The sequence below is a fragment of the Hyla sarda genome, chromosome 3 (assembly GCF_029499605.1).
Source record: "Hyla sarda isolate aHylSar1 chromosome 3, aHylSar1.hap1, whole genome shotgun sequence".
Lineage (NCBI taxonomy): Eukaryota > Metazoa > Chordata > Amphibia > Anura > Hylidae > Hyla > Hyla sarda.
This window is the reverse complement of record NC_079191.1, coordinates 433309573-433326721: the sequence shown is the minus strand read 5'-3', so window position 1 is coordinate 433326721 and position 17149 is coordinate 433309573. Positions and strand designations below refer to the sequence as shown.

The 17149-nt window shown below is 45.5% G+C and overlaps 1 protein-coding gene across 2 annotated transcripts in view; it reads right to left on the bottom strand.

Moving 5' to 3' along the window:
• The window catches only part of GALNT14 (polypeptide N-acetylgalactosaminyltransferase 14), a 524060-nt gene that overhangs the window by 79954 nt on the left and 426957 nt on the right, over positions 1-17149 (bottom strand). For both annotated transcript variants that reach the window (XM_056568538.1, XM_056568539.1), the window contains 2 exons: positions 15975-16040; positions 69-190 (listed from right to left, as the gene is read on the bottom strand). In XM_056568538.1, coding sequence (XP_056424513.1) covers positions 69-190; positions 15975-16040 — 188 coding nt within the window. The remainder of the gene's footprint in view (positions 1-68; positions 191-15974; positions 16041-17149) is intronic.

Here is a 17149-nt window from a genome sequence, read left to right as displayed (position 1 = left end):
TTCCATTTAGCTATTTTTGAGTTTTCCCATAATTCTTTGCACATTATTATTGCAGTATGGTGTCTGACCTCCTTCACTCTCTTCAGTAGGGGGGGCAGCCAGTCCTTGTTGACTTCACAGTGACTGTCCAGAAAGGTGAGGACTCCGGCCTTAGCCAGATCTGCCCCTCTCACCCGGGACCGAATCAAGCCTGTGGGAGTAAAAGGGAATCTTATAAAATACAGCACATGAAATAGCTGATAATAATAGTAGCATATACATCTATGACAGTGGTCTTCAAACTGTGGCCCTCCAGATGTTTCAAAACTACAACTCCCAGTCCAGCATGCCCGGACAGCCAACGGCTGTCCGGCCATGCTGGGACTGGGAGTTGTAGTTTTGCAACAGCTGGAGGGCCAATCCAAGACATTTCACTTACTTATATAGTGTTCTCACCATGTTTTTTGCATGAATTGCCCCTCACAAGAAGTTGTGTAGTCCTCTTATTGTCAGTGTGGTGTTGTCTCAGTATCTCCCTGACTATTTCTTCTCTCCTGGCAGGATGTGGTGTAGTCTTCTCATTGTCAGTGTGGTGTTGTCTTAGCAGCTTTCCAGCTCCTCCCTCTATCCTGGCAGGAAGTTGTGTTGTCCTCTCATTTTCAGTGTTGTGTTGTCTCAGCAGCTCCCTGGCTCTTCCCTCACTGCTGCCAGGAACTCATATAGTCCTCTTTTTTTTATGTGTGGTGTTGCCTTAGCAGCTTCCCCGCTCCTACCTCTCTCCTGCTAGGAAGTTATGTAGCCCTCTCATTGTCAGTGTGATGTTGTCTCAGCAACTTCCTGATTCTTCCTTCTCTCCTGAGAGGAAGTTGAATTGTCCTCTTATTGTTAGTGTGGTGTGGTGCCTCAGCAACTTCCTGGCTTCTTCCTCTCTTCTGACGGGAAGTTGTGTAGTTCTCTCATTGTCTGTGTGGTGTTGTCTCTGCAGCTCCCCAGCCCTTTCACTCTCTATTGACAGGGAATTGTGTCGTTTCTCTCATTGTCAGTGTGGTGTTGTCTCAGCATCTCCCTGACTATTTCTACTCTCCTGGCAGGATGTGGTGTAGTCTTCTCATTGTCTTCCCTCTATCCTGGCAGGAAGTTGTGTTGTCCTCTCATTTTCAGTGTGGTGTTGTCTCAGCAGCTCCCTAGCTCTTCCCTCACTGCTGCCAGGAACTCATATAGTCCTCTTTTTTTTTGTCAGTTTGGTGTTCCCTTAGCAGCTTCCCCGCTCCTACCTCTCTCCTGCTAGGAAGTTATGTAGCCCTCTCATTGTCAGTGTGGTGTTGTCTCTGCAGCTCCCCAGACCTTTCACTCTCTACTGACAGGGAATTGTGTTGTTTCTCTCATTGTCAGTGTGGTGTTGTATCAGCAGATCCTCTACTGAGACAACACATCATCTTCTGCAGTCTCAAGAGGCCTGGCTGGTTCTTGTCTCTGAGCTGTAGCTCCACCCCCTGAGTGATGTCATCACCTCTGACCAGCCCCTACAGCTACATCACCATCTCCTTGTTATATACATAAATACACATTTATCTTTATTAGGACATTAGGTGATCCTAGCATTCTGCCTTGTGCTGAACAATACCACAGGCAGAGGAGCAGACGGGGAATGAATACAGTAGGTGCTGCAACCTCATTGATTGTGCGATAGTCTGCAGTGTAGAGTAATATTCTGCAACAGCTATGGGCGGGAAACAGACAGGAGTCATTTAGGAGGGGAGAAGGTAGGGTGGGAGGACTGTGATGAAGAGATGAGGAGAAGCAATGCATTCTGGGAATTTTAGAGCTGAGCAACTACGCAACCAGGAAGTGGAGGAATAAGACCCTTCTCCCACACAAATGGATCAGAACTGGGGACAGAGACAGGTAAGCAATGCTATATGCTTCTTCAGCATTTTTATTTTTAACCTGATATCGGAGTACCCCTTTAAAAGATCAACAAGACCCAAAAGCTGACCATGTTTTTGCCGTCGGCGTCTTCCTGCTTTGTATGCGCGGTGCCGTCTCCTGAAGACATGACCGAGGGAACAATGAAACATAACGTGCGCAAGATCATAAAAGTAAATTTAATATTCCGAAGTTGGAGAGTTCACAGGCGGCGCGCTCCTCCGCCGTACTGCGGGGTCTCAGCAGGATTCACCCAAGAAGAGATTCAGCGCTTTCAGCCAAACCATTTGTAATGGAGATTTACTATGTAAACGGCCTAATACTAGAAAATACGACTCCGTACTCCACATCTCCAGCCGGCAACGAGAACATAAAACTGCAGACGCTGTTATCGCTGCGCGGTGTAAATATTCATGGGGCCTCATTGTATGGACTGGAGCTTGTTTCACCCTGGTCCGGGGGTAATTGCCCATTCGGTGCCCTCTGTAATTCCCCGCCACCAGCAGTGGAATTATTGGGAAATTATATATTAAATGAACGTTGTATGGCAGTATTTTTTTAAGCACAATATGGCATCATTACTCTCCGACACACATTTGCCTACATGGATCTGGTTTCACCCTCAGCGCAGGTTTTCAGATGTACTTAACATCTGAGAAGCTTTTCTTTTGTTATTCTTTGTCTATCATTTGCATAAATCTGCATTTAAGTGGGCGGAGAAAACGACTTGCAACCAATCAGATCCTAAAAGTACAGCAGCGGCAGAGTAGTGTGTCGATCTTGGCGGGGGCAGTGACTTGTTATCATGTTAGTAAAGATAAGGGTGCAGAAGACTAAGTCAATGTCAGGATACAGAGGAACAGATTGGAAAGAGACGAATCTCTAGTAGCACAGAGTATTTCATCAAAGGAGTGTGTTGATTGTGTGGGGGGCAGTGACCAGTGATTATATCTGTGATTATAGGCGTATAGGTGACTGCGTCAGTGTCTTGATACAAGGAAATGGAGACAAGTGGGGGGTGAGGGATACATAGAGGAAGAAGAAGAGCCCCGAGAAGACCAGTGGGCGGAGACAGAACAACTTTAAGCCAATAGAATTATGGAAATTACAGCAGCAGGAGAAGAGTGTGCTGATCGTGTGGGGCGGCAGTGACCTGTGCCGAGAAGATGGAAGGAGTATAAGGGTCTATTCACACATCAGACTTTCCCCTTGCGGAATTCCACTTCAAATTAAAACCCATTGACTTCTATAGGATTCCGCACTCCCATTCACACTTCTGAACTTCCGCAAGCGGAAGTTCAGAAGTGTGAATGGGAGTGCGGAATCCTATAGAAGTCAATGGGCTCTAAAGGGGTACTCCGCTGGAAAACGCATTTTTTTTTTCAAATCAACTGGTGCCAGAAAGTTAAACAGATTAGTAAATTACTTCTATTTAAAAAAAAAAATCTTAACCCTTCCAGTACTTATCAGATGCTGTATGCTCCACAGGAAGTTGTGTAGTTCTTTTCTGTCTGACCACAGTGCTCTCTGCTGGCACATCTGTCCATGTCAGGAAGTATACAGAGTACTAGCAGATCCCCATAGCAAACCTCTCCTGCTCTGGACAGTTTCTGATAGGGACAAAGGAGTCAGCAGAGAGCACTGTGTGGTCAGAATGGAAAGAACTAAACAACTTCCGGTGGAGCATACAGCAGCTGACGGAAGGATTAAGATTTTTAAATAGAAGTAATTTACAAATCTGTTTAAAGGGGTACTCCGGTGGAAAATTTTTATTTTATTTTTTTAAATCAACTGGTGCCAGAAAGTTAAACAGATTTGTAAATTACTTCTATTAAAAAATCTTAATCCTTCCAGTACTTTTTAGCTGCTGAATACTACAGAGGAAATTATTTTCTTTTTGGAACACAGTGCTCTCTGCTGACATCACGAGCACAGTGCTCTCTGCTGACATCTCTGTCCATTTTAGGATCTGTCCAGAGCAGCATATGTTTTCTATAGGGATTTTCTCCTACTCTGGACAGTTCTTAGAATGGACAGAGATGTCAGCAGAGAGCACTGTGGTCATGATGTCAGCAGAGAGCTCTGTGTGCCAAAAAGAAAATAATTTCCTCTGAAGTATTCAGCAGCTAATAAGTACTGGAAGGATTAAGATTTTTTAATAGAAGTAATTTACAAATCTGTTTAACTTTCTGGCACCAGTTGATTAAAAAAAATGTTTTCAACTGGAGTACCCCATTAACTTTCTGGCAACAGCTGATTTGAAAAAAAAAATTCCACCGGAGTACCCCTTTAATTTGAGGCAGAAGTCCGCAAGCGGAAATTCTGCTGTGTGAATATACCCTGATAGAGAAAAGAAAAATAGGAGGTCACATACTGAGAGTTACATAGAGGAGGAAGAATCTCCAGCAGAGCAGAGTGTTTCAGGAGAGGAATGTATGCGGGTGTGTCCCCATGAGCTCCTACAGACTTCCAGCAGAGTAGAGTGAAGCAGGCGTTCCATCAGCACTTCCCCAGGAGTGTGGCAGCCTCCTGGGAAGGGCTTTTCTGCATGGAACCCCGGGAGTCCTGGGCATCCATCTCCCATTCTAGGTTGGCGGGGGTTGGAGAGCAAACTTCAACAGCCATTGTTCTGGCCGGAGGGAGAAGATCTAGCAGAGTCTGCAGCAATGCAGGCTCTGCTTCCCAGGCGACGGTTCCAAGCCAGAAATCCAGCAGTGGAAGGAAGGCGAGAAGAAATGTTGAGATGTGGGCTGAAAGAAGACCCAAGGAGTCCAGCGCGACCTACTGCTCCTACATGACCGCACGGTTTGCAGAGTATGAGCGGAGCGGTAAGGAACATAGGTTGGCCAGAGAGGACCTGTGTGGGGCTAAAAATCTGGTGAACTCTGGTGTTCTGCAGAGGTTGGTTTAAAGGGGTACAAAATCTTCCAAACGCTTAGACCCGACACTGGAGGCTCTGCCCCCTCGTGACATCACACCCCGCCCCCTCAATGCAAGCCTCTGGGAATGGGTGGGTGCCATGACCCCTCCCACAGATTTGCTCTGAGGGGGCGGGGCATGACGTCATGAGGGGGCAGAGCTGTGACGTTACGAGCCCCCTGCGCTGGCTCTAAGCATTTGGAACATCTTGTCCTGCAGCGGAGTACCCCTTTAAAGGACATCTGCAGCGTGATTAACACTTATCCCCTATCCACAGGATAGGGGATAAGGGTTTGATCGCGGGGGGTCCTACTGCTGGGACCCCCTGTGATCTCCTGTACAGGGCCGCGGCTGTTCCGTGCAGGGGGCGTGCCGGCCGCAGCATGACGTTGCAGCCGGTACGCCTCCTCCATACATCTCTATGGGGGAGGCAGCTACGTCGACGCTACGTGCCTTAGCGCTCACCATGAGCGCTAATGGCGGCTCCCCGTTCGGTAGCGGGGGGGGGTCCCAGCAGTCGGACCCCCCGCAATCAAACACTTATCATGTCATACCGCTGCAGTTGTCCTTTAAGCTTCGTGCTCTGGCATCTGGCACATTTTTACGTGTCCTATTAGGTGGTATAGGTTTGCGCAAAAGAAAAAAACTGCACATAATAATAGTGCAGATAGATATCTTATCCCAGACATCCGGTGCAGGGAGCAAAGTTCGCCCCCTGCCGGATGACTGGCGATGCGCGGCGGAGGCTCGTGACGTCACGGCCACGCCCCCTCAATGCAAGTCTATGGGAGGGGGCGTGACGGCCATCACGCCCCCTCCCATAGACTTGCATTGAGGGGGCGTGGCCGTGACGTCACAAGCAGGGGCACAAGCATGACGTCACTAGCCTCCGGCACTCTGGCGCTGCACCCGACGCTCTAAATAAACGCCGGTCCCCATTGGCGGGAGCCCCGCGATTAGACATCTTATCCCCTATCATTTGCATAAGGGATAAGATGTATAGGGGCGGAGTGCCCCTTTAAGTGCTCCACAGTGTCTGATACATGACAGATGTTTAGGAAATGCTCCACAAAAAAGAACACACAAAAAAAAAACGCATCCACTGCAACTGCGCAAAACGCGCAAAAAGGTGTAAAACCAATGATAAATGTCCCCCCGGTGTGATGTAAAAATAGGTATAGAACGCTTTATTGCTAATCCCATTCTATGGTCCATAGAGTCCCGGCACTGAACGCTAGGAATTCTGGGTAATTCGCCTCCCAATGCCAAAAACAGAGATCGCTGGCCTGAAATTTATTCATTTGCAGAAAAATTGTATAAAATGAATGGAAAAAAAAAATAAGAAACAAAAATATTCAGCAAATCTGGAAACCACAGGAGCCGGAAACAACGGCCCGTTCAATAAAGCAGAAGCCATAAAAGTGACACTTGGCAGGGAAAATGAAAGACCTGGAGAGGCCTCCATCATTGTGATAACTAATTTAGCTTGTTCCTCCGAGAAGAATCAGACAATGAATTTTAAAGAGGTTTGGATGCGCTTTACTGCACATCTACAGCGACAATCTCCGACCGGCACAAGAACTTCCTTTCAAACTTTCTCCGCTCAAAACAACTGATTGAATCAGCGAAGACCAAATGAGAAACACGTCGGGATCCGGAGATAAAGTGAGGCGCACAATATGTCTCGTCTGCATTTACCAGCAGCGCTAGGCAAGTACGTAAGGGTCTGGCGTGATCACGTGACTGAGGGTTCGGATGGAACAGTCAAATGTAAAGGTGTAGCCCACCCGTACATGGCCCATTTGAGACTGTACATATGAATATAGTTTATTAAAGGGGTATTCCGGCTTTAGACACATTACCCTCTATCCAAAGGATAAGGGATAAGATGTCTGTTCGTGGGGGGTCCCGCCTCCTCCCATCCCCTCCATTCATGTCTATGGGAGGGGGCGTGACGGCCGTCACGCCCCCTCCCATAGACATGAATGGAGGGGGGCGTGGTGAGAAGTCACAAGGGGGCGTGGCAGGACGTTTCGTCTCCAGTCCCCAAAACACAGAGGTTTCCAAGACTGGAGCAGCAGCCCAGCATAGAATGCGGGTGCTGCATCGAGATCACAGGGGTCCCAGTGGTGTGCCCCCCCCCCCACGATCAAGCATCTTATCCCATATCCTTTGCATTGGTGATTAGATGTCTAAAGCCAGAATACTCCTTTAAAGGGGTATTCCGCTGGAAAACATTTTTTTCTTTTTTCTTTTTCTAAATCAACTGGTGCCAGAAAGTTAAAGGGGTATTCCGGCCAAAAAACATCTTATCCCCCATCGAAAGGATAGGGGATAAGATGTCTGATCGTGGGGGGCCCGCCGCTGGGACCCCCTGTGATCTCCCTGCAGCAGCCCGCATTCTATGCATAGCTGCATCTGAAGTTTCAGAAACCTCCGGGCTTCCGAGACGGGGACGTGAGGTCTCGCCACGCCCCCTCCATTCATGTCTATGGGAGGAGGCATTGCAGCCGTTACGCCCCCTCCCATAGAAATGAATAGAGGGGGCATCTTATCCCCTATCCTTTTGATAAGATGTTTTTGTCCGGAATACCACTTTAAACAGATTTGTAAATTACTTCTATTAAAAAAAAAAATCTTAATCCTTCTAGTACTTATAAGCTTCTGTATGGTCCGCAGGAAGTTCTTGTCTTTTTGAATTTCCATTCTGTTTGACCACAGTGCTCTCTGCTGACACCTCTGTCCATGTCAGGAACTGTCCAGAGTAGGAGCAACTGCCCATAGCAAACCTCTCCTGCTCTGGACAGTTCCTGGTGGTCTAGGGTATTGAAAGAGTTGATCCCTGTTCCCTTCTGGTTTAGGGTAGTGAATTAGGTAATGTCTGTGTCCTGGTGGTCTAGGTAAGTAAAAGAGCTAATACCTGTTTCCTGGTGGTTTAGGGTAGTGCAAAAAAAATTATGACTATTTCCGTAGAGGGCTATGGTGTTGGAATGTCCACATTCTTGATGTTCTATGGTAGTGAAGGAGTTAATGCCTAATCTCATTATATTCTAGGGTAGTGAAATTGGGTTAATGCCCGATCGACGGGTAGTTTGTTTCCTTATTTCTTTGGGGTGGTGTCAGGGTTAATGCACATTTCTGGTAGTCTAGGGTAGTGTAGAGGCAATTGTCCATTTGCTTGGTGGTCTAGAGCGGTGTTTCCCAACCAGTGTGCCTCCAGCTGTTGCAAAACTACATCTCCCAGCATGCCCGGATAGCCGAAGGCTGTCCGGGCATGCTGCAAGATGTAGTTTTGCAACAGCTGGAGGCACACTGTTTGGGAAACACTGGTCTAGAGTATTGGAAGGGCTAATGACTACTTTATGTTGGTTTACGGTAGTGAAAGGGGTCTTTGGCCAGTTAATGTCTATTTCCCCAGTGCTCTAGGGTAGTAGAGAGCTTATTGCCTGATCCCCTGGTGGTCTAGAGTAGTGAAGGGGTTAACGTCCATTTGCTTGGTGGTCTACAGTAGTGGAGGGGTTAATGTCTGTTTTATTGATGGTCTAGGATCACGGTTGGGGTGAATGTGTCTGTTTAGTGTAGTGCAGGGGTTAATGCACATTTCCCTGGCGGTCTGGGGTAATAGAAGGGGTTAATATCTGCACCCCCTGGTGCTCCAGGTTAGTGAAGGGTTAATGTCAGCCCCCATGTTCTGTATTGTCAGCGCTCATGTTGATGTCTTTATCTCCTGTATGTGGGAGAAGAGATCACTGTGAAGCTTCATGAATATTCCGCATATAATTAGGAATAAATTATGCAGATGAAGAGATTGTATTCTCTCCCAGAATTAACACATTTTATATTTTGTTTCAATTTTTTTTTTTTTTTTTTTTTTTTGTTATAGAAAATTTCACATTTCTAAAATTAAATTCCTGTATTTCTTTTTCATTATAAAATGCTTGGATTCCAATTATTTAAAACTATTGAAAGTCACGTAAGGTTTTATACTGTCCCTGAGCGGCAGATGTGGCTGTCATAACCTGCTGCCAGGTCATCATCTCTATGGCCAACCTGGGCCTCTAGGGGGCACAATGTACCAAGATCTCATGGCCTAATATTCAGGCAGATGGGATAACTGGTTATTAGCTGCCAATTGTATTGATTGATATACATGCAGTGTCCCACCGAGATCCCTGCACGGCTGGTCATTGGGTGTCATCTGGCTAGTGCTTTGTTTCTTGTGTATTTAAAGGGATACTCCGGCGAAAAACATCATATCCCCTATCCAAAGGATAGGGGATAAGATGTCTGATCGCGGGGGTCCCGACGCTGGGGACCCCCTGCGATCTCTGGGTCCGGAACACGGAAGCTTGGAGCTTCCGTGTACATGTCATCACGCCACGCCCCCTCCATTCATGTCTATGGGAGGAGGCGCGACGGCTACTACGTAGCCGTCACGCCTCCTCCCATAGACATGAATAGAGGGGGCATGGTGACCGTAGTCACCTGTCATCCAGCACAGAGCGGAGATGACGGGGGCCACCACTGGGGACCTCCGCGATCTCTGGGCCTGTAGCGGGTGCATCTGGAACACGGAAGCTTGGAGCTTCCGTGTTCATGATGTCACACCACGCCCCCTCCATTCATGTCTATGGGAGGAGGCGCGATGGCTGCTATGTAGTAGTCGCCTGTCATCCAGCACAGAGCGGACTTCGCGGACCCCCGCGATCAGACATCTTATCCCCTATCCTTTTGAAAGGGGAAAAGATGTATTTCGCCAGAGTACCCCTTTAATGTATCTGTACTGTTTTATGTTTTCATGCTATAACTGTATTGTACCATGTGTGGTTGGGAGCAGAAGGGTTAACATGCACATACACATTCACTCGGCCAAGAATGTTCCAGAGGGAAGTGAGGTGCTTGTTCTTGTTCAGACTCTTTTCTGAGAGGAAGCTCAGTTAGTTGGGAGCTAGCCTCTTTAGTGAGAGGAGGTGAAGTGCAGCTCTTGCTAATCTTCTCAGAGGAGAATCATTAAAGAGGTACTCCGACAATCGACTGGTGCCAGAAAATTAAACAGATTTGTAAATTACTTCTATTTAAAAATCTTAATCCTTCCAATACTTATCAGCTGCTGTATGCTCCACAGGATGTTGTCTGACCACAGTGCTCTCTGCTGACACCTATGTCCATGTCAGGAACTGTCCAGATCAGGAGCAAATCCCCATAGTAAACCTATTCTGCACTGCACAGTTCCTGACATGGACAGAGATGGCAGCAGAGAGCACTGTGATCAGACTGGAAAGAACTACACAACTTCATGTGGAGCATACAGCAGCTGATAAGTACTGGAAGGATTAAGTAACATTTTTAAATATGATTAATTTACAAATCTGTTTACCTTTTTGGCACCAGTTAATTGTAAAAAAAAATGTTTTCCAACAGAGTACCCCTTTTAATGTCTGGATATTAATGCTTTTCTGTTCTACAATAGTGAACAGGCAGCCTAGTTTGGAAACACCGCCCTAAACCAAAGATATCATTTTACTTGCAATACCAGATCTAACCTCATGGAGTGCTGTGAAGAGCAAACTGATTTGTACATTTTTCTGGTGGTCTACATTTTGGAGACCATTGCAATAAATCTTTGAAAAACATTTACTGGCAATACTAGATCTAACCACACGGAGTGCTATGGAGATCAAACAGGTCTCTGATCAAAACACATTCAGGTAGTAGAACATTGTATACTGCCACCTAGTGGTTAAAGGAAATCTAATCTTCTGCAGAGGTTAATGTCCATTTCCCTGGTGGTCTAGGGTGTTAGGAAAATCATTGTTGACTTTCAACATTGTACAGATGAACTACTCCATATCTCATTCTTTAAATAATAGATCTACTAGCAAGGAAGAAGTTACCTGTGAGGGGACTTTCTATTTCCCTAAATAAGTAGTCTATAAACTGTATACCTCCAGCTGTTGCAAAACTACAACTCTCAGGACAGCCAAAGCATGCTAGGAGTTGCAGTTTTGCAACACTGTCAATACCAGGTCTAACCTCATGGAGTGCTGTGGAGAACAAACTGATGTCTGATCAAAACACATTCAGGTAATAAAACCATGTACTGTATACTGCCACCTAGTGGTAAAAAAAAATAAAAAAAATCTTTCAAATAATATATAATACTGCCAAAAAAAGAAGTAACCTTAGACTAAAAAGGGACTATGTTTCCCTAAACCAGTGGTCTCCAAACTGTGGACCTCCAGATGTTGCAAAACTACAACTCCCAGCATGCCCAGACAGCCAACGGCTGTCCGGGCATGCTAGGAGTTGTAGTTTTGCAACATCTGGAGGTCCCCAGTTTGGAGACCACTGCCCTAAACTTTTGACAAATTTTACAGGCAATACCATGTCTATCCATATTGAGTGCTGTGGAGAATAAACTGATCTCTGATGAAAACTAAGGTGGTAGAACATTGTATACTGCCACCTAGTGGTTGGTGGCTGTATGAAAAAGAACACGTATGTCCCTATATATAAGTGAAGTGATCAGTGAAGTGCAGCCTCTAGTGATCAGTGAAGAGCGGCCTCTAGTGATCAGTGAAGTGCGGCCTCTAGTGATCAGTGAAGTGCGGCCTCTAGTGATCAGTGAAGTGCGGCCTCTAGTGATCAGTGAAGTGCGGCCTCTAGTGATCAGTGAAGTGCGGCCTCTAGTGATCAGTGAAGTGCGGCCTCTAGCGATCAGTGAAGTGCGGCCTCTAGCGATCAGTGAAGTGCGGCCTCTAGCGATCAGTGAAGTGCGGCCTCTAGCGATCAGTGAAGTGCGGCCTCTAGCGATCAGTGAAGTGCGGCCTCTAGCGATCAGTGAAGTGCGGCCTCTAGCGATCTGTGAAGTGCGGCCTCTAGTGATCAGTGAAGTGCGGCCTCTAGTGATCAGTGAAGTGCGGCCTCTAGTGATCAGTGAAGTGCGGCCTCTAGTGATCAGTGAAGTGCGGCCTCTAGCGATCAGTGAAGTGCGGCCTCTAGCGATCAGTGAAGTGCGGCCTCTAGCGATCAGTGAAGTGCGGCCTCTAGCGATCAGTGAAGTGCGGCCTCTAGCGATCAGTGAAGTGCGGCCTCTAGCGATCAGTGAAGTGCGGCCTCTAGCGATCAGTGAAGTGCGGCCTCTAGTGATCAGTGAAGTGCGGCCTCTAGTGATCAGTGAAGTGCGGCCTCTATTATATAAATATATACACATCTGCTTCCATGCATTCATTACTACATTCCTGCTGGAAAAAAAGTTAAATTAACTCTTGGTGTTCACATGGTTTTGCCCTGAGCTCAATAAGGCGGCTACAGCTCTGATCTGGTCCGTACGCGCATCATCCCCGAGCCCTCTACATGTTGCAGGCATTACAGGATGGGGGAGGGGTGTTACAATGCCTGGATAATGTCACGGCGCTGGGCGGGGAGGCGGCGTCGCTCTATTAGACTCAATGTAGCTTGTTAGGTGCGATTTATTCTCAAACACAAAGGAATTGATTTTATATCAGGAGCCGGATTCTGATTGATTATCCCCAAACTGTAAGAGGAATAACGCGGCGGATTTTACGGCGAAGGTTTAATGCAACCAGAGGCGTGCGGCGCAAATCACATTTTATGTGCCCATAAAATCCTAATAGTTCCTATTCACCGATATATAACCGAAGTGAGATAGAAGATATAAGGACTCATTCGCAACCCGGGTGAAGCGTATAAATAACGTTACATTGTAACAAATAAAGCTTTGTTTAAAATGAACGTTAAGATACAAATTTATGAAGCATTTTCCTGTTAGACCTTATCAGGCTCCGGTGCTCTGTTTATATAGAGCTCTGTTCCCTCAATATACATGTACATCAGCTCCCGGATGTGACTACGAGGGAAGGGGGGGGGGGGGGATCTGTTGGGATTGAATAATTTTCATTAAAATTGTTTATTTGTATTAAAAAAGCTGAATGTGTGAACGCACCCTTAAAGGGTTATCCAGAATTAGAAGAAAAAAAATGCGCAACACACCTGTCCACAGGTTTTGTGTGGTATTGCTACTCAGCTCCATTTGCTTAATTGAGTTGGGCTGCAATTTAAGACATGGCCTGTGGACAGGTATGACGTTGGTTTTGTCAAAAAGCAGCCATTTTCTTCTTATCTAGTTTAACTCCTTTAAAGGGGTACTCCGGTGGAAAACTTTTTTTTTTTTTAAATCAATTGGTGCGAGAAAGTTAAACAGATTAGTAAATGGCTTCTATTAAAAAATCTTAATCCGTCCAGTACTAATTAGCTGCTGAATACTACAGAGGAAATTATTTTCTTTTTGGAACACAGAGTTCTCTGCTGACATCACGAGCACAGTGCTCTCTGCTGACATCTCTGTCCATTTTAGGAACTGTCCAGAGCAGCATATGTTTGCTATGGGGATTTTCTTCTACTCTGGACAGTTCTTAAAATGGACAGAGATGTCAGCAGAGAGCACTGTGGTCATGAGAGCTCTTTTTTCCAAAAAGAAAATAATTTCCTCTGTAGTATTCAGCAGCTAATAAGTACTAGAAGGATTAAGATTTTTTTAACAGAAGTAATTTACAAATCTGTTTAACTTTCTGGCACCAGTTGATTAAAAAAATATAAGTTTTCCACTGGAGTACCCCTTTAAAGTAAGGTCCGTCTGATCAGTGAAGTGATCAGTGAAGCGTGGCCTCTAGTGATCATTGAAGTGCGGCCTCTAGTGATCAATGAAGAGCGGCCTCTAGTGATCAGTGAAGAGCGGCCTCTAGTGATCAGTGAAGAGCGGCCTCTAGTGATCAGTGAAGAGCGGCCTCTAGTGATCAGTGAAGAGCGGCCTCTAGTGATCAGTGAAGAGCGGCCTCTAGTGATCAGTGAAGTGCGGCCTTTAGTGATCAGTGAAGTGCGGCCTCTAGTGATCAGTGAAGAGCGGCCTCTAGTGATCAGTAAAGAGCGGCCTCTAGTGATCAGTGAAGTGCGGTCTCTAGTGATTAGTGAAGTGTGGCCTCTAGTGATCAGTGAAGTGCGGCCTCTAGTGATCAGTGAAGAGTGGCCTCTAGTGATCAGTGAAGAGCGGCCTCTAGTGATCAGTGAAGTGCGGTCTCTAGTGATCAGTGAAGTGCGGTCTGTAGTGATTAGTGAAGTGCGGCCTCTAGTGATCAGTGAAGAGCGGCCTCTAGTGATTAGTGAAGTGTGGCCTCTAGTGATCAGTGAAGAGCAGCCTCTAGTGATCAGTGAAGTGCAGTCTCTAGTGATTAGTGAAGTGTGGCCTCTAGTGATCAGTGAAGTGCGGTCTCTAGTGATTAGTGAAGTGTGGCCTCTAGTGATTAGTGAAGTGTGGCCTCTAGTGATCAGTGAAGAGCGGCCTCTAGTGATCAGTGAAGTGCGGTCTCTAGTGATTAGTGAAATGTGGCCTCTAGGGAACACTTTGATTCTGACTGATAAAACTTTTGATTTAAAAAAATGGTGGATTTTTTGCTGCTTTTTTCATATAAGAACTAAGAAACACAGTACAGAAACTAAAAAAGGGCAAAGGAAAAAGGGAGGGGACAAAAGGAAATAACAAAATAAAGCCTGAAAAAAATGTATACAATCAAGTGTTATGTATATAACAGTAAAACATAAATTAAACAAGCAATAAGCATAACCTAATAAGAAGGCAAGCCTACCCTACACAAACAAAAAGGAAGAGATAGGTGGAATAGGTGGAATCCAACCCGGTCGTAAATGGCCGCTGTAAATGAAAAATCGGCTACAAATCAGGTTCAGAGGGAGCCATATGGACAAGGAAGACAAGTCCACAGGCCAGGAGAGCGAAAGTGATAGCAAAAACCGAGAGTAAATAACAACGCAAAGAAATCCAATCTCCCGAAACTAACATACATCAATTTATAGGTATTCGAAGAGAAGAAGTCTATCTACGGGGCCCACAAAGTAGCTTAAAGGGGCACTCCAGCGCTTTGACATCTTATCCCCTATCCAAAGGATAGGGGATACGATGCCTGATCGCGGGGGTCCCGCCGCTGGGGACCCCTGTGATCTTGTACGCAGCACCCTGTTTATAATCAGTTTATAATTCGCTCCGGGTCTGATTACCGGTGATCACGGGGACGGCGGCGTGTGACGTCACGCCCCCGCCCCCGTGTGACGTCACGCTCCGCCCCTCAATGCAAGCCTATGGGAGGGGGCGTGACATCTGTCACGCCCCCTCCCATAGGCTTGCATTGAGGGGCGGAGCGTGACGTCACACGCCGCCGGCCCCCCTGGTCGCCCGTAATCAGACCCGGAGTGAACACGCTCCGGGGACTGATTTTAACTTGGATGCTGCGTGCAAGATCAGGGGGGTCCCCAGCGGCGGGACCCCCGCGATCAGGCATCTTATCCCCTATCCTTTGGGGATAAGATGCCTGATTAAGATTCCCATTAACGGCTAGGAGTGTTTGCATCACACGCAGTTCTTCCTGCCGTTTTGTGTATACAGCTCCTATGCGAACCGACGGCTAGCCTGGCATGATGGAAGTGGTAGTTTTGTCAGGGGCCGTCCTTTGGAGACCACCGTGAATCTAGCGTCTGGTAGAGAGAGTGAAGTAACTTGACTACAGGATCAGACTACATAGAATGTGTTTGTAGTCTGTTACCATGGAGACACATAGCCCGGAATAGGAGTTGTACACACATAGTATTTGCTGTGTATTTATTATTATTATTATTATTATTATTATCACTATTATTATTTTATTTATTATTATTATTATCATTTATTATCACTATTATTATTTTATTTATTATTATTATTATTATCACTATTATTATTTTATTTATTATTATTATTGTAACTGTTATTTATTTAGTTTTATTGTTGTTTTTTTTTTTTATTCACAAGTCAAAAATGGATGACGAAGCTTGTTGGAGTTACCGTATAACGACCGCCATATTGGCTGTCACCCAGCTTTCCCAGGAACAGAAACAGGGTATTTTATGGGTATTTTGACGAATATATTTTTGATCTGTTCCTATAAAACTCATTTTGTTGTGTTCCCCGCTTTGCTGCTCTGAGCTTATCAGCTGCTTCCAGTACAACTTCCTTAGGCTCCGAGCTCCTGTCCATTAACGTTAAGGCAATATCTGCAGATGGGTTCCCCCGATAGGCCCCGTACCTTCCCTCTGGTCGTTGCGTAAGCACTTCACTTTCGGTAACTTGCAGAGAAGCCGGCAGTCATCAGCTGTCAAAGCAGAAAAGACTCTGTTAATAGAAAAGCTCTGGGTTATGAGAAGTCTGAGGCAGAAAGATTTAGGTCAGAGCCGAGGGAGGAATTAGAACCTCATGTGATACATATATATATATATATATATATATATATATATATATATACACACACACATATCATCTGTATATATATACACACACTCTTGTTGTAGTTTTGCAACTGCTGGAGGCACAATGCTTTGAAAACACTTCCCTAAGCCATCAATTAATTTTACATGCAATACCAGGTCTAACCACATGGAGTGCTGTGGAGAGGAAACTGATCCCTGACCAAAAGCAAATCACAGAACACAATCCAGGTGGCAGAATATTGGATACTGACACCTAGTGGTGGCACACTGGTAGGGAACCACTGATGTAGAGCTTTGATTAAGGCCCCATAAAAAGATTCCAATTAGGCCATGCACAAGGATTTTAAATGGGTACTCCGGTGAAAACGCTTTTTCTTTTAAATCAACTGGTGGCAGAAAGTTAAACATATTTGTAAATTACTTCTATTAAAAAATCTTAATCCTTCCTGTACTTATTAGCTGCTGAATACTACAGAGGAAATTCTTTTCTTTTTGGAATGCTCTCTGATGACATCACGAGCACAGTTTTCTCTGCTGACGTTATTATAATAATAATAACGCTTTATTTATTGTTGTCCTTAGTGGGATTTGTACCCAAGTCCCCAGCACTGCAAGGCAGCGGTGCTAACCACTGACCCACCATGCTGCCCTTAGCATGCATCTGCTATGCATGGTTGCTAAAATGGACAGAGATGTCAGCAGAGAGCACTGTGCTCGTGATGTCATCAGTGTTCCAAAAAGAAAGGAATTTCCTCTGTAGCATTCAGCAGCTAATAAGTACTGGAAGGATTAAGATTTTTTAATAGAAGTAATTTACAAATATGTTTAACTTTCTGCCACCAGTTGATTTAAAAGAAAAATGGTTTTCACCGGAGTACCCCTTTAAACTCCACAATTTTAAAGGGGTATTCCAGGCAAAACCTTTTTTTTTTTTTTATATATATATATATATCAACTGGCTCCGGAAAGTTAAAGAGATTTGTAAATTACTTCT